General features: G+C 37.9%; 1 protein-coding gene across 9 annotated transcripts in view; it reads left to right on the top strand.

Annotated features, from left to right (window-relative positions):
• The first annotated feature begins 11,042 nt into the window (after positions 1-11,042).
• The window catches only part of TAMM41 (TAM41 mitochondrial translocator assembly and maintenance homolog), a 34,021-nt gene continuing 26,606 nt past the window's right edge, over positions 11,043-18,457 (top strand). For all 9 annotated transcript variants that reach the window (XR_006166912.1, XM_042807013.1, XM_042807012.1 and 6 more), the window contains exons 1-3: positions 11,043-11,285; positions 12,557-12,736; positions 14,485-14,577. Coding sequence is in view for 8 of the 9 variants with exons in the window: in XM_042807013.1 (XP_042662947.1) it covers positions 11,148-11,285; positions 12,557-12,736; positions 14,485-14,577 (411 nt within the window). In the remaining variant the exon portion in view is untranslated. The remainder of the gene's footprint in view (positions 11,286-12,556; positions 12,737-14,484; positions 14,578-18,457) is intronic.

Raw genomic sequence — 18,457 nt, 5'->3', positions numbered from 1 at the left:
CAATTTTTATTAACACACAAAAGAAGGGAATCAAAAGAACATATCAATCTATTGAACTATTTTCAGACACAAATATCTAGTTAGAACAAAGAGATACATCAGAAGCAGAGAATTAATTACAAATTACTGGGGAAAACTATTTAAAGCAAACCAAGTCACCACTATAGTAGGAAAAGGTGCCTAATAATCTTGCTTCTAAATCTATTATTTGTTTAGCCAAGGGTTGTCTTAGAAAAGAACCACACAGAAATGGATCATATAAAATATATGTAGGACAAAAAAAGTCTAAATAATTGAGTCTACATTTTTTAAAATAACTTTTTTTATAACCTGCATATAGGTAAACATGAATTATGTTACAGAAAATGTCAGAAAGAACATTTTATGTGCATCTGAAGAGACCAAGGTGATGTGCATCCTGATCCTCCATACAGTTTTCAGAATTTCTAATCCTCTGATGACAAGTATAGTTTCCTACTAATTCTAAACATAAGGGAAAATAGAGCATCATGCAAGTGGTACTCAAATTCAAGGGACTGAGTTCAAAAGCTGTGACTTTAGAGCTGAGAAAAAGTTTTAAAAAACACTTCAAGCTCCTTTAATGATCTTTTATTCAGCTTTTGAAATCAATGGCTTATCCAGTTTACTTCATTTTATTGGATTTCATCATGTAGTGGTCAGCCTTTGGAACACAGAATTTTTGCAAAATAAACAAGTGTTTAAGAATTAGAAGCTAAACTACACTGATAGCAGATTGTTCAGCTTTGCTAGGCGGTAGCTCAGCGGAGTTTGCACGTGAACCGCAGTTACTTCACAGTCAGAAAAGAATAACCATACCCCTTCAATTTAGAGAAACTCTGACAATTAAGAATTACTTTTCTCAGTTTTAGTACCTGAAAAAGGATACATTTAGTGTTGCTTTCTCCACAGCTGCATACTTGCAATCAGAGAAGTTAACCTTAAGAAAACTGGACAGTGATTTACCCTCCTTAGTTATACACAGGGGCTACGCTATTAGTACACATTTTAGATCTTGTCGTAGAAGGTGTATTTCTCTCCCAGTGAAACTTTGCTCCCTGCTGTACGTCATCTATTGCCTTGTCTAAGATATTTCTAAATGTGAGAAGCAATATTCCTTTTACTGTTACCTTGAGGAAGATAGTAGGTCTGTAATGAAATAATTTCTCCTGAAATGCATATTCAACTCTTCCTTTTTTAATTTCAGTGCACCATTTCTAAACCAACCAAACATCTACTTGAATTAAAATCATTTCTGTCCATACTGTTGGATACCACTTCATTCATAAAACACTAATGAGGATTGTGAAACATTCTGATTTTAAAACATTGTACCAGATAACTTAACACTCCCACCTAGAGCATCTCAAAGATGAGGGATGAATTCTTAAAATTAACATTCTTATGGAATTATAATTTTTAATGTAATGAAAAGGTTTCTCCAGATTTAAGAATCTGTTATTACTAATACATTGGCTATGACACTAGCATTTAAGAAGAAAGATTTTACAGGTTATACTATTAATTTTTTTGCTTTAGCATTTCATATACATGTAAGAGTTGAGTTTTATCAGCTTATCAGAAATTCTTCACAGAAATTCAACTGTAACAACCTATTTTGTTTTGAAGTACAAGACAGACTTAAAAGCCAAAGGATATTTTACACAAAACATATGCATAAACAAAGAGACAGCAAAATGATTATTTAGAATCTCAAAGTGCTAACAAGGTCAAAATCAATAACATCTAATAACTTATCCTTTGGCAACAACAAATCTTATCCATATATAAAACCAAAACTGTTTTATTAGCCACATCGGAAGGTTCAGTGGTCTATATCTAGAAACTACTGTTTCAGCACCAAGAAATCTAAAAGGTAAATAAATTCCAATTTATTCAGAGAAACATAACACTCTATTAAAAAATGGCAATAGTCCTATTCAATGTTTGTAAACCTTAGTAAATACTGACACGGGTAACTGTTTCAGCACTGAAGGAGCACTTACTCGCAGACAGCTAACCAGCTGGATTGAAAAATGAGCAAACACAGGCACAGATACTAATACACCTAGATAAAAAAAGGCTGTGTATTACACATGGGCCAAAGAGAGGGTGTGTTTACACAGCAGTCAAACTCCATGCACTTAAACACACCTAGCTTTCAAAGAATAAGAACTCCATACATTGAAGAGGAGTGCTTTCAAAGAAGAGTTTCAGATTCTGTCTGGGACTTGAAAGCTGCTGACAATTTGATCATAGAAAAGTCCAGGTTGGAAGGGACCCCTGGAGATCATCTGATGTAACTTTTGATTGAAAACAGGGCCTTCAATTATGTTCTGTGGGGCTCTGTCATATCTTAAATACTCCCAGCAAGGGAGATTCCACCATTTCTCTGGACAATGTATTCCAGTGTTGAATAGCTCTTATGGTGAAGGGTTTTTTCTTATATCTGGATAAGTTTCCCCTGAAGCTGATAGTGTCTATTGCCTCTTGTTCTGTCACCTTGTGAAGAGACAGCATCTCCTCCTTCTCTATAACTTTTAGCTGTTGGAAGACTATAATCAGATCCTCTCCTCCAAGCTGAACAAACCAAATTCCTCATTTTCTCTAACCTTTCCCCATATGCCATGTTCTCTAGCCCTCTAGCTGTCTTGACAGCCTTCTGCTAGACCCCCTCCAGTTTTATAACGCATCTTGTGAACTGAGGAACTAGAGCTGAACAGATGTGATCTAACAAGCACCAGGCAGAGTGGAATAATTACATCCCCAGTTTGCTGGCGAAATACATGCTAGCACAGCCCAAGGCACAGCCTGCCTTCCTTGCTGCAAGGGCACGCTGCTGGTCATTTTAGCTTGTGACCCGCCGTGACACCCAGGTCCTTTGCAGCAGAGCTGCTCCTAGTGAGGCAGAACCTCGCCTGCACTGCTGCTTTGGATTATTCTGTCCCAGGTGCAGGGCTTGATCTCTGTTGAGCTTCATGCAATTCTTGTTGGACCTATCTTCCAGTCCATTGAAATCTCTCCCCGGGATCGGTTTTCCTTCTGGTACATCTATCCCTTGTCCCACTTAGAGTCATTTGTAAACTGCATAACTATGCATTCAGTCCAGTCATCCAGATTGTTTATAAAGCTCTTGTATGACATTGGACTCAGTTTTGTCCCCTGAAGAACTGTACTTGTGACCAGCTACCAGTCCAGTTCTGCTCTGAGCCACCAACCACTACCCTTTCAGCTTGTCAGGTCAGACTGTTTTCCACCTCTGCTCCAATCCATCTCTTACCAGTTTGTCAAGAAGGATGTCGTGGCAGCCAAAGTGAATGCATCCACTCATGACATACAAAAAAATATACAAAACATTTATGAATGACTAATTAAGATCATTCTGTATTATGCTGTTTATAAATCAAAAGTTTTGAACCTTCAAGTAAAAGGCAAGAGATACAGCTTTTCAACAGAAATGAAAATTCAACTGTTTCTATTTTCTATTTATCCAATTGTGAGTGCACTGAAGTTTAAGATACTACATTCTGCAAACTTCTTTGACGATTTTGTAACTACAGGAGAGACCAGAAGAAAAATATTCACCACAAAAAAGATCTAGCGTATAATTGCTGCCCTGCAAAGCAGTTTAAATCCTCTGAGGTTTGTCTAAACGAGGAAAGCAAAGCCTGGTGGAATTAAATGCAGAATAAGAAAGTAAATATAACCACTACTCAGGTGAACTGCAAATGTGGACTGCAGACATTTCAGACAGATCTACTTAGGCACTTTGAGCAGCAGCATTTATGGTAAAACAAAGGAAACATCAACCCTCTAGGACTGACTAGCTACATGAAAATGCCCTTTTAAACGTTTTTCATTTCCACTAGAGATATCCAAGTCCATGTGAAATGCAGATAGGTATGGTCTTTTCTAAATTAGTATACAATTAGTATACATTTCCAGTTTTCAAAAACATAATGCATCGATTAAATTACCATGACATTATAAACTATAGTCAATATTAAAAGCTCCAATTTTCACAGAATATGAATCCCATTGATTGTTATAGTGGGAGATACAATTTCAAATAATTTGGCTTAAGCAATGAAAGAAAGTCTAGGGTTTCACTGATAACAATATAACACATGCTAATATTTTCATAAACAAGGAACTACAATGACAATTTGCCTTTTCTTATATGGAGTGAAGAATAACAATCCAGAGTCTCCACTTGGACTACAACATAGAAAGGATGAAGAGCAAAAATTAAAATTACATAAGGAACAAAAAATTCCTCCTGATTAAGATCAACCTTTATAAAAAATGAAATAAGTTGTCTTAAAATTATGTTTTTGCTGACATGGTCATGAAGTGTGTGTCAGTCATTTTCTAGGTCACACCTTCACTCATCTTTATCCCATCTTGTAGACCTGCTCCCCTGCTCCCCTCCCTCAGGACATGAAAAGCCTTACCTACCTCAGCTAGGTAAAGGAAAGAAGCAGTACAAACTACTTGTTTAGTAGCTGAATTGCAAAAAGGATTGTAGGAGATAAACCTCTTTGTGCTTTCACACAGCCCACACAAGCATTAGCTTAAAATATCACTGTAATGTATTTTTCAGTGTCACTTGCTGTTTATTCTGCTTAATGATCCTTTTCATTTTTGTGTGTGTGCACTGAATTTCAATACTGCTTTAGTAATAGATGGTGATGAGAATATGCAGCTTAGTGGCTACAATTATTAGGCTAATAAATAATGTACTGTATTGAAGCTGTAACTGCCTTGCTCATGAACAGATTCAAATATATTAGTAATAATTTAGGCAGTTAAATACACTTGAATTCAAGCTGTTGTGCAACAAAGTTACTCCAACACACAAATTGTACAAGCAAACTACAAAATCTCACTTACTTTTACAAACTATTATGTAATTAAATGTACCTAAGCTATAGTTAAGAGTTGATCGACTAAAATACTTCAAAATACCACAGAACCATTCCAGAATATATAAGCATTCAGAAGCTCAAATCATCACACCCTTAACCTAACATACTTGACATGGCTTATTACCATCTACCCATATTATAGGAAAAAACCCCAAGTCCTTAATAAATGTAATTACAGTTAGAAAAACTCACAAAATGGAATTAAAAATAAGGATGGTAAGGAAACATGCTATTACAGTCATTGCCCCTGAAAACATTATTACTATTGAAATGACTTGTTTCTGAAGTTAGCTTCGGGTGGGGTTTCATCACTTGCCTCTCTACTTCCAACGAAGAGAGCCACTGGTGAACCAGCAGCTGGTATTGCTCTAGGATAATGCCACTGGGAATGCAGTAAGAGTTCCGTTACCTTTCCAGAGCCAGGATTGTTAATAACTCAGGAATGCAGAGCTGAAATAGGAAGCAATGAACTGGGGATAACCTACAGCTCCTAGTCATTCCACCTAGTAATGGTGCAACGGAACACCGTAAATTGCTGCTGTTTGATGTTGCCACAGAGGGGAAAAAACCTAAAAAGTGGCTTTTTCTTATTTTCTGTATTTGGATAGGAGTGATAAGGTGCAAATTCCCTAGAAGCTTTAAGGTGGGATACTAGTTGAAAGCATTCAGTAAGAAGAACAGTGCTATTGATCACTTCTGCAAAACAGCGGCTCCCAGCTCCCACCAATTTCAGCCGGCAATACGCGATACCCGGTCTCACGCAGAGGTCAGCTCCCCATCACTCAGAAGTTGCTGGGGACAAGGTAACTGCTCGGCCCGGGGTGGAACAGCCTGCGGTACACCACCTGCAGGAACACATCACGATTTTCGTCTCACAATGTTTCACTGCATCCCACAGAATGATCAGTGTTACTGCGTAAAAATATGTTCTGTCACACATTGCCAGTCTGTCACAGAAATCCCTTCCTGACTAGAACGAGCAAGCAGCCAGAACCAAGGGGAGAAGAAAAGCCAAAGATTTCAGCATTTAACCAACTTCTATACTAATTTTCATTTCTATTATCTTGACTATTATTGTTGCCTGGTAAAAAACAACTTCTTGATTGATTGTCACTGTCACCTAGTAATAATATCTCAGCAAGGGAAGGGTAAGACTTTGCTGACAACTGAGCTGGTTTCAGCAACAGGTCTGGAGGAGACACCTAGAAATATCCAATGATTTCTCTGTCCTCACTGGAAAATAATCCCTTGGATACTGATGAGTCACAGGTCACAAATACGCTGATAGGGGTGCAGGGGAAGCTTTACTAACAAAATGTAACAAATAGCACACGTTCCCTAAACACTTTCAAGTGAATTCACACCTCAACCTCTTCAAAAATTAAGCAAAAAGCTGTGTCACGCCTGCCCTGCCCTTTTGGTTTGTTTAAAGTCAGTATTTTCTGTTAGAATTTCCAGGAGGTAATTCAGATCTGATGCAGAAACAGAGGACACCTGGTGGTGTTTAGTTGTTAGTGTATACAAACAGCAAGCCAGCTCTGTGTGTGCAGCTGCACCAGCAATAATTAACATAATCCATGCTTTAAATAAATTTTTTTAAAAATGGAGAATTTAAAATAATGCAACTGCCAAAACACACAAAAATTTAAAACAGACAATATGATAATAGTTTCTGATTCCAGATGCTGTCCCTACTTTATGAAAATTACTCTTTATAGAGTTATAATGGTTAAACACAAGAAGTAGCAACTCTATGATCATAGGAGGCTGCCACCTCCCATAAACACATGCTATGGAAAAGTAGGACAGATTCCCTACTACTGAAAAACTAAAGGACACAAAGTTGTCAGTTTTGTTGGAGGAATATCCCCAGAGGCAAGAGCAGAGGAAGAACCAAATGAGCTTATCTTGGGAAGCAGTATCACAAGGAAGGTACTTGCCACCACCTAAACCACAGCATTTCTGACACTGTGGAGGAGAACCACAGATCTGTACAGGAGTGCACAGGGGAGCCAAGCCAGTTCTGAACTGCCAGACTGTAATGACAAACCGTAAGTATTCAGATTTCCATATTAAGTTAGTGAAAATCATTATTTTTAACTGAAGATGCTGGTATTAAGTTAACTCTGTGAAGATCTGACACTGAAACTTTCTACAACATGATGATTAGCATATGCTTTGAGCTGCATATACCACCTAGAATCCAGACACTGAACAAAGTCAACATCTGTGAGACTCCTTGACTCTAAGGACCCAGAGAGAACAGTAGCATGGTAGAAACAAAAACTATGCCTGTAGGGAAGCTGTCTAGTTATGTGGGGGCTATTCAAAGGAAGCATTTTATTGCCAGTAGCAATAACTGAAATAAAGGCTCAAGATCAGACTTTTGTCATGCTCTCTCGGGAACAATATATTGCAATATTAGAACTTGCTTGACTTTGAAAGAAGGAATGAAAGCAAAACATGACTGTGCAACATACAGAATATTGTACCCTTCCTTACACAACTTTAATGCATGGAATCAATCACAGCCATGATGCTAAATGAGAAAATTTTATAAAAAACCCAAGTACTTGGATCTTCTGAACCAGCACTGCCAATAAGAGATGAAATCTTATCATGTCTCCTGCTTGACCAGCACAAACATGCATGGTAAAGCACACTGGTGACCTGGTTAAAATTGGACTGGTTTAAAAAAAAAAAAACAAACCAAAAAAAAACCCAAACCAAAATAACAACAAAAAACCCCCTCCAAATCAAAAACCAAAACAACCAAACCACAGTTGGTTTTAACCCACATCAATTCTCCAATCTGTTCTGATATACAGCCACGCAAACACCTACACTGATAGAAGCGGCTAGAAGAAAACTGCTCCCTTCAACAGCAGTGCTGGCTGAAAGTGTAAATGAAACTTAAGACCTTCTGGTGTTTGCAGATTTTCTTACCAAAGTTAGCAAAGCAAAAGCTAGACTGAAAAACAGATTAACAGATTAGAGGCCAAGTTTAAAGCCAGTACGAGACATAAAATAACTTTACATAAACTTCCAGAAAAGCTCTTTAGGGATTCAAAATTTTGTTCCAGATCATAAGCTATTAGTCTCAAAACTAATTGTGCTACTGGGAACAAAACCAATTTAAAAATCAGTAACAGATACAACAAACACGCTTTAGATTTAGCTTAAAATACATAAAAGACAGTTAAGGAAATACAGCAAAGAACACAGTTGCAGAAAGTTGGAAAACAAGGCCTTTAAGTTATATGAACAAAATCCACCTTAGAGGCCTCAAGGAAAGAGGTTTTGAGCTGGTAAAATAAAGATTGAGATAGACAATTCTGCAATACTCTAGAAACCTTGTTCCTTAGGTTTTGTCTAATACACAAACATTCAAGCAAAAGTGCTCCAGAGATTTTATTCTCCCTCATGAGTTTACTTTATTACTTTAATTTTAAATATCAGCTGACAGTATAATAACTGCCTTCTGAAAGGTTACTAGTCTGTTAATTTTCAAAAAAGCCTTCCCCTTTTTCATTTATTTCTTAGAATAATGCATTCTAGATCAATACCATCCATAAAAGTATATTTAATAACCTTCTGCTTTTATTTTGATTTAATGAAATTAGACTTAACCTACAAAAATAGAATAAAAATTACCTATTTTTCAGAGGTACAGATTTAATATTTCCAAGCAAAGAGTCATCATAAATTCAGCACAGCAAATTCATAGATACACCCCATCCTTTCCTTTTACTCCAAGCTATTTCCCATTTAGTTAAGCTCCTGAATGCAAATGAAAGGCAGGCTAGGATATGGGGGGCATGGTGGGGTGTCTTCCTTATTAACTGATCATTTTCATTCATAACACCTTATCTCAACTAAACATTTCTATACCTTCTCCTTATTCATGCTTTCCTCCAGATAATTCTAACGGTGAGCCACTGTTGTCCTACTCTCTTCTGATCGTCTTTTTAATAAGACCGATGATGGACAATTATGGGTCTCTTCTTTTCTTGAGTTTGCATGTAGCTGTTAAGAAGGTGAATAGAGTTTCTAAAATAAACTTGACTAATAAGTCAAGAGTCAAGGGTGTAGATATTTAAAAACTTTCTAATTAAGCTTTCTAAGTAGTGACAAGAAGAACTAGTCAAGCAATAACAGCTACTTATACCACCTTTCTTTGTCAGCTAATTTAAGTTCTTAAGTAATCAAATTAGATTGTTTATTAACCAGACAGGAATTACCATTGATAGCAGCATGCAACAAACACAGCCCCGTGATTTAAAAGTAACTCTTTTAAGTTTCAGCAAATATACTAAAAAATTGTACATTTAGTAAATTTATTCACACTGGTGCTTGAAAGTGGGCCAAATTAATGCAACTAGTTAAAAAAAAATATTTAAAACCAATACTTGAATGGGTGAACTATCATCTAATATAATTTGCACACCAGCATTTTAGTCAGGATGACAAATATCAAATTGTCCCCAAAAATGTTTCTTTGGATACTTACATAAATTGTGCTTTAGAGTTAGATCTTCCTCTCAAAAGTAAGGCAAAAATCTTTTGCTAACCTAAGGAGTAGGAAAGAAGTTTGAATGTGAGCTCAACAAATCTGCTGTTTTTTATAGTGTGCCATGAAGTATTTAAATAATAAATAATAATTATAATTAACATAGGTTAACATAACAATATCTTATTGGTACAATTAATAATTAAAATACTTTTACTAAGGGAAGAATAAGTTCCATGTTCTGACTTATGACTTGTTTAATTGGTGCAAAGACACTACTGTGTACTGAATCACAATCTTAGTGGAAAACAAAAGTCTCCAAACCCCGTCCATAGTTGGACCTCTGGGACCTTGTTATTCAGAATAATAAAAATTCAGTTAGTTACATTCCTTTTACTATACTACAGCTTCTCCTCTGAAAGTGAGTTTTTGGAGTGGAGAGTTCAGAAGGAAGGGTCTGGCTGGGTTATTTGATAGAGGAAAGCTTGAAAGCGTAGAGGTCTGGTGCAGTTTTATGCTGGAACCCACCTCACATAGTTTTATATTATTTGTCAACAGTGACAGGATTGTCCTCTTGCATCAAGTGATCCCTTTTAATATTCCTAATGTCCAGGTTCATCACAAGAAGAATTGTACAGATGGTGACTTAACTGTGTATATAAAACTCTGCTTTCTGTAGTAGAGTTACAGATCCTTTCATATGTTTAAGCAGACGTTATGAGTGATGTCGAATCATATTTGATTAATCATATTTTAAATTTAGTGCAATAATATAGCAACCTAATCATATTTGAATTTTAGCGCAAGTATGAAATTTAGTTTGGCAATGCCTCAGACTGGATGTGCCCTCCCAGTGTTTCCTCAGAACAGCATAAATAGGGTATTCTGAAAGCCATAAAACCAGGGAAGATAAAATGTGATCTTTGGGAAGACAGATGCAGGAAAGCATAATATCGTGAGGAAGCAAGATACACTTCAATCTTGTGAGCCATTTTTATACATTTAGATTCTCATTGAGTTCAGAGAAGTTTATTATGTAGTACTTGAAAACTAAAACCAAGCCAGGCTCAGCACGAGGAGAGTGTGAGACAATCGAGAGCGCAGACCCGATGATTAAACGCTGTGGGCTTTCTGTTTTCGTAGCATGGTGGATGTGTGAAGCAGTATAAAGCCAGTGACAATTCCTAAGGGAAGCCTCCAATCTGTACAAAATACGAAAAAAAAAAAAAAAAAAAAAAAAAAAAAGAGGAAAAATAATCGAAGAAGAGGGGTACAGAACTGAGATGACCTAAAAAAATCAAACTGAAACGGGGACTGGGGTCGAAGACTGGAAAGTTAAACCCACCCGCTGAATATAACCTCGCTGCCCCCGCCGGAGCCGCTCAGCTTCCCGGTCTCTCCGGGCTCGGCGGGACAGACACCCCGGGCCAGGGGGAACCCTCCCCCGCAGCTCCGCCGGCCCCCTCAGCGCCGGGGCTGCCCCGGCCCCCTCAGCACCGCCCCCGGGGCCGCCCGGCCCGCGCCGCAGGGAGCCGCGGCGGGGAAGCACCCGCGCCCCGCCGGCCGGCAGGGGGCGCTCTGCGGCGCCGCCTCCGCGCTTCCCCGCGGCCTCTCCGCGCTTCCCCGCGCCGCCGGGCCGGGCCGGGCCGGGCCGGGCCGGGGTGCGGCGGGGAGCGGGGCCGGTGCGAGCCATGGCGCTGCCGGTGCTGTCGAGCTCGGGGGTGAAGTTCCGCCGGGTTCTGGCGCACTTCCCTCAGGAGCTCAGCCTGGCCTTCGCTTACGGCTCCGGCGTCTTCCGGCAGGCGGGGGCCTCGGCTGAGCACGGCGAGGTGAGCGCGGCGGCCGCGGCCCTTGGGGGTCCCTCCCGCCCCGCGGCGTGTGGCGGGGACGGCCGGGGCCTGGTGTGCCGCGGTTACCGGCGCGGAGGTGGCGGCTTGGGCGCGGAAAGGGGCTGGACACTCCCGGTCAGTCCCTTCCCCTAGGGCGAGCTGGCGGGGCGGGGGTCCCCGCCGTGCCGAGGGGGGATCCCCCCGCCCGCCTCGGGGGTGCCCCTCGGAGCGGGACAGGTGCCCCCTTAGCCCGTGCCTGCGGGCCCTGGATCGGTGCTTCCCTCGCTGGCGGCTTGAAAAAATGAGTTACAGCTTGTCCAAACCGCCTGTTTGTTGTGCAGGGTGTGAGGGTAACCTAAGCAAAATACATTGCCACGCTTCAGTGGCTTTTTTGGCGCTTACTCGTCGTTTGGGGATCAAGCTGCGTGGAAATAGTGATTTTATTTTTTGGGGGTGTATGTGTTCGACCTTTTTAAGATTGTTAACAGTCAGTATTGCTCATTATGGCATGCCTCTTAAACAGTCCCCACAAATGCGACTTTAAATGTGTCTCATTTTCTTTCCTGGAAAGAGAAAACCAGAGGATAATAACAGTTTCACAGCTCTAACAGCATCTCATTCTCACAAAAAGCATGGGGGGAAAAAGGTAGTTAACAGACTATCTTTTTAGTAGTATTAACTGCTAAGCTAGGATGCAGCCCAGAGTTAGCCATAGAGAGGTAGGTCTGATCAATTTGAAGCAGTGTTACTCCAAATATTAGTTTGTTGTAGGTGCGAGTTCTAAACTGTCAACTTGTTTGTGTGCAAAGGGATGTGTGGACTGATTTCTTCCAGAAGAGCAGGGCATGCATTTTATGTTACGCTTTGGAGGTTGGGTTGTTTTCTTGGCAAAAGCAAGTGAATACCCCAGAAGTGCAGTTTGTTGCTGCTAGCTCTAAGCTGACTCTGTTTACCCATATCTCCCAGGTCATGGCCTTGCATCTTTGCAGAAGTCCTGTTCGTTAGCAGTTTAAGCTGTTATCTTGAGCTGTGAACAAGAAAATTTTGGACCATCTCTGCTAGACTGACTAGAAAACATACAACTTCATCAGAACCTTTAAACTGTATATGACATTGATGCTTGCGTTCTGTTTTTTTTTTTTTTTTTTTTTTTAATCATGTGAAAAATGTGAAAGCTGCTGGTTTGCTACTATGTGTATTTTAGATTAATACGATTAACATTTGTTGCTTCCCAACATATAAACCCCAACAGTTTTCTCCTTTATTCACAGGACAATATGCTGGACTTCGTGTTTGCTGTTGATGATTCTGTGACCTGGCATATGATGAACTTGTTAAAGAACAGGAGTCATTATTCTTTCCTAAAAGTTTTTGGGCCAAAACAGATAAGTAGTATGCAGAGCTATGGAGCGGGGGTTTACTACAATACTTTAGTGCCATGTAATGGTAGGGTAAGTACCAGTAGTTTGAGTAAATTAAGTCAAATGTTTGTGTGTGAAGTATTGAAATGATTAGTTTAAAGGAGATTTCTGTGCAGGAAGCAAATCTTGTAGATTGTAACTGATCCTTAACTCAGGGTGTCTTCAATATTTATGTCTCAAAACTGTTTCATAAACAGCATATTAATTAAAAAGGAAACAGCAGCTGTTCTTGCATTTTAAAAGTGTGAGCAGTGTTTGGAATTTACAACTAAAGTACTTCAGAAACTGGATTTATATTCTTTATTACTTGCTGTCTGCCAGTTTTGGTGGTTGTAAAGCATATTGTAGGGAAACAGGGCCTTAATTTCATCAGTTGACCATGTAGTAATAGCAAAGTAGATTCTTACAGTTTAACATAACTTGCTATGTTAAATAATTGCGTTTTTAAACTGGCATCTATGTTGTTTAATTGCTAATGTCCTGACCTGTGAAGCTTGTGTATAATTAATAATTCCAAATAAGTAGTACTTGTCCAGCAAGGCCTGCTGCTGCATCTGTGTGTATACTGTGGTAAGGAGGAGTGCAGATGGGAGTCAGGGGAGGGAAATGCTGTGTCTGTCTGTCTTGGTGTTGATTTTGAGTAGCTTTTGCTGTGTGTTAACAAAGTGAACAGAGAGAAAGCAAGTTCTTTTAAAAAAGATGGGCAATTAAATGAAATGAAATGAAGGACAGTTGTGGGAAAATGCCACCTGAGCAATACCTACCTAACTCAAGTTTCTCAGAGCACACATGGTTGCAGTAATGCTGGGTATGTCTCAGAATTCTTCACAGAAAGTTGGAGAAGTAGATGAAAAATTCTCTTATGTACCTGCTGTTTTGTTTAAAAACATCTGTATGAGTTAAGAATATGTGGTTTAAACCTTGTTCATTTTAAGTAAAAAGGGAATTTGAATTTTATTTTAAGTACAGGTGATCTTTACTATGAAATTCTGTTCTTTCTGGATCTTTATGCCCTTATCTCATGCTGTAATGACTCAGTAATATCATAATCTATGGTCCTTTGTTATCCAGAAATTCTGGACTTGGTTGCTTTACTGTGATGATAATTTTCAGAAACTCAGGAACTGCAAATTGGTAACAAACAGTTGAAAGATCATTTTTTCTCCAGTTACATAAAATGAACTACAACATCACAACATGTTTTCTAACATCAAAGAGCAAAAGAGGCAGCTGCCTGATATACACCTCATCTCCCAATAACAGTACACAGAAATGTCTAGGGTTTTTGTTTATTTTAGATCTCAGACAAACTATTTCTTGAGTGTTTTCAGTATCATCAAGGATACTGTGGATTATTCCAACTGTGGTAACATTTGGCTGATACAAAACTGATTGTAACCTTTCTAAAACCTTTCTATGAACAGTTGTATTTTAAGGTTCAGATCTCTTCAGTATCAGTCTCTTTCTAGACTAGGTTTCTTTGGGATTTGTTTTTTCCTTTAGTGATTAATTCTGAGATGACTTCGATTCTATAAATGATCTTAGAGCTCTGTGTATTTGACTTTTAATTTTTTTTTTCCCCAGGAGTTTGCATGTAAATAGGAATTTATTTACCTTCTGTGTTCATTGAAGTGTTTTAATGCTATGAATCTAGTTATTTGGAGGTGTGCATTCCTTAGAATTAATGACAGTGATAGTAAATAAGTAGTAACTTTTGTGTAGTGAAAATGTTGCAGGTATATGGTTTTTCAAAAGCCTTAATTTTGTTTTTTTTCCAGATGATAAAATATGGTGTGATTAGCACTGATACCCTGATTGATGATTTATTTCACTGGAAAACCCTCTATGTTGCTGGACGCCTACAAAAACCGGTAACTGTTAGTCTGTTCAGTTATCTGTCTTGAAATGCAGGAAATTATGGGGCTGGAAAATGATTAGTTGTAGTTTTAACTTTAACTGTTAAGGACTGTGTGTCAGTACTGAACAGATAATCTGCCCTGATTTAGGGGTCTAGTCCTAGAGTCATAATCTCTCACGAAGGAAGTGAAATGTAGTCCTTAATGATATTCTGTATTATCTGAAAAAATCCTAAAGGTAAGTGTATTAATCACAGTTTTCTACCTGTAGTAAATCTTGAATAACTGGACTATATCAACTCAAGGTCCTTATAATGTTAAATGTAATATTTACCTTTTATAACAAAATATAGGAGTCACTAAAACTTAGCACAGTTAAATAATGAAAATCTTTAAAGGTAAAAGCTGCTTTGCTCTGCAGTTACCGTCAGTTCATTGTATTGTTAAAGTATCTATAATTGACTGAACCATGGGTTAAGCACATTGGGTTTTCTCCTCCATGTTTGTGTCCAAAAAATAGGTCTTTGCTTTCCATGAGTGCCTGACTCAGTGTGCTTTCGGCAGATGGCAGCAGTGCTAAGCTAAAATTTCTTAAGAGGGGAGGAGGGGGAAGGAGACAACATCTTAGAACAAAAGTTAATTATGTTTTTAACTAAAAATTTGGGGTGAAAGCTTGAATAGTTTGTCTCAGCACTACTGTCTTTTCTCTATCTCCAGAGACATATCACAGCGTGATACAGATTAAAACAGCTGTTATGTTTATAAAGAGTGAAGCTTAATACATTGAGAAAAATAACTGAAGGAAGAATTCTGAATTTCACAATAACAATGAATAGTGAATATTCATGTTCACTGTAACTTCATTTGTTGCTGCTTTGATTTATTTTAGGGTTTTTCATCATCTTAGTATATATAAATTGTGCTTATATATATTTTGACTAATTTCAATGGGAGTCTGTACTTGCTCAAGAAAGCAGAATTTGGTATTTTGTTCGGTTGCTAACAAGACAGCATAGATATCTTCACACATATTTGATTAATAGATAAAAGAAGAAATCAGTCCAAATTATTTTCATAAACCTCATGGGAATTTTTATTGAGTAAAGACTGCAGAACTTAAACTGGAATTTGATTGAAAGATAACTTGGTGAATGTTTAAACTGTCTCTTCCTGTAGAATGCATAAAAACACTAACTGGGGTTTTGAATGTTATACCGTGCTGACCAAATAATTTGTTTAGATCTGTTGTATGTGTTTCAAAAGTCTACTGGTTCTGGCTTCGCAACTGATTTGATGTTTTGATACATAAGTTGTAAGTGGTAATGACAGAAAGCTTTTTTTACCTCCTTAATAATGTACAATAAGCCTGTTTTGGAGGGGACACAGGATTAAGTTTGTTTCCTTACGCACTATAATTTCTTACATACCATTTGCCATTTGTGCTAGTTCTGGACACAGTTGACTGAAGCCAGATTAATATTGTTTAACAGTTTGTTTGGGAATTTCCTCCTCACTCTTATATAGAGGAGGAAGAGCTCAGTGCCTTTCTGGTGTTCCATTACAAAGCTGTCACTCTGAGTGAAAGCTATCCAAGCTATTCTAGCACGTGAGCTAAAACATTTGCTCTGGCTTGAAAATCTTGGCTTAATTTTCACTGGAGGTTTTGTTTCTGTTACAAACGGGTTGCCTTAACCAAGTAATCTTTCCAGAATGTTTGGCAGAATAGATGAAGTCTGGAATTGCCACTTAGACATGCTAACTTTTCTTCCCAGGCTTCTTTGTTTGTGTTTAAAAAGGTATTGGCTCTGAATAAACTTAGTTGTAATTTCTCCATAACTGACAGGTTTCCTGAAAAAAAAAAGCTGCTGTACCTGAAAAGTAAACTAAATAAGCACAAGTGACACATAATTGATTGTCAGAGGAAGAAGATTTTAAAAAGCATCTGAAGTGTTACTGAATTTTTGTTAAACATAGAGTGTAAGTAATTGCTTTTGTGTAAGCAGATGTATTTATTGTTGTCCTGGAGAAACTACTAAGAGAAGGAAGTGTTTAATAAATTGAAGTGAGGTGAGAGAGAGAGTAGTATGAATAGTGTATAGAAATGTCTTGTACTTTTTAGAGAGATCTTGCGAGGTTTAGGTTTTTTATATTCTAAGAATTCCCACGAAGGAGTGACAGAACGCATTTTTTTTTCTTTTTTCAGAATTTTGCCATTTTCCAAATTTTTAAAAACTTTTTTTTGAAAGAGAATGAAGAAATTCTCATATCATGATATTTAACAGAGTGTGGATGTGGCTAAATGGCAAACTGGAATAGTGCTTTTGACACCTTTCATTCTATAATGAGGTTTTTGGGTATATTTTGTTTGTCTGTAAGTATCTTTATTTATACATGCCTGGAGTTTATTGTGTATGAATTTCCTAGCAGTGAAAGTTGTACATTTCCTACTTTAAACTGTTGTGATGACTGAGGGTCATGCTTATTTATAAAATTGAATATATCCCTCATTTAAAATATTCAGTAATTTTAAAGTCTCTACTGTTAGTTAACTGAATTCTCTGTATACTGTAAAACCAGAATAAATTGGCTTCTTCTTTCCCCCGTATGTGAATAGTTCTGATCATAAGTTCTCTGTACTGCAAAAAAGCCTTTCTTAACTTGGGTCTTCTGTCAGATTTACCTCAAGAATCAACATTCATCAGTGTCATACCTGGGTGCTAAGTATTGCACTCTGCCTTCCTGGGAGTTTTCTAGCTATCCGAGCTGTTTAAAATTTGTTCATAAATGGTATCACTACTGCAATGTTTTAGGCATTCAAATTTTGAAGCCTAGCATATTATTTTTCTTTGAAAAAATTCTGGTTTGTGCTAGGAACTGCTTTTAGTAGAGAAGGAGATTATTTCTTTGATTTCACTAAAGCGTGTCTGTGGTCCGTGAGGAAGAACAGCATCTGCTAAGTTTCACGTTTTAAAAGGCTGTAACTGTGGTGTTCTTAAAACATGTTCATAACTTGCTGCACTTTCCAGGGGGAGCCTAAAGTATAAGCAGTTTGCGTGACTGCTTGGGGTGCCACAGACTTCTCTCTTCTGTCTTTCCTTAGAGTATCCCCATAGCAGCAAGTTATGAAAGTACATACAAGTGAATTAGTTGATGAGATTTTAAATAATAGTTTCTCCTCATAACCAGCCTGTCTTGTTTATTGGATCTTCTTTGGGCAGGTCTATATGCATTCAGTAAACATCTCCCATGATTTTCAAGGAAATAAAATTTACTCTGGTCAGATGAATCTATTGTATTTTTATGTGTTTTATCATTGCCTTTTATTCTAACGCTAAAAAACAAAAAGTAGCTTGCAGGAGAATTTAGGAGGAATTCTGAAATGTTCACTTGTGCAGTGAACTCTTTATTTTTAAAATGAAAATCAAAGGGAAGACATCCTTTGAAAATCTACCCTGGACCAATTACAGACTATCATATAGATTTGATGTTAGGCAAACCTATGCTTTAATGGAGAATGATTGAAACAAGCAGCCTGTATAGTATTGCATTTGCCATCATACCAAAATGAGATATTGTTCCAGTTTAATCCCTCTTAAAGATTTCACCATTATTAAAAACTATGTTTTAAATATAGTATTGGCCAGCCATGACATTGCTTTGTTAATGTCCTTTCTGTAAGAAAAATTTTGTGTAGCAAATATGTCTGATTCTCATACTTTTACTGAATCTGGGTTAGGTGTGGGTTTTTTGGTTTGTTGTTTTTTTTTTTTTTTTTTTTTTTTTCTTAACAGAGTATTTACGTTCATAAAGGAGAATATTTACTGGAAAGGATACCTTAGCTGCCTCAGGTTTATGTGGGGGCATAATTTCAAGTAATACTCCAACTCATTTGTGT

This window comes from Tyto alba, unplaced genomic scaffold (genome assembly GCF_018691265.1).
Source record: "Tyto alba isolate M040663 unplaced genomic scaffold, T.alba_DEE_v4.0 Super-Scaffold_49, whole genome shotgun sequence".
In the NCBI taxonomy this organism is placed as follows: domain Eukaryota; kingdom Metazoa; phylum Chordata; class Aves; order Strigiformes; family Tytonidae; genus Tyto; species Tyto alba.
This window is presented reverse-complemented; position numbering and strand designations above follow the sequence as displayed.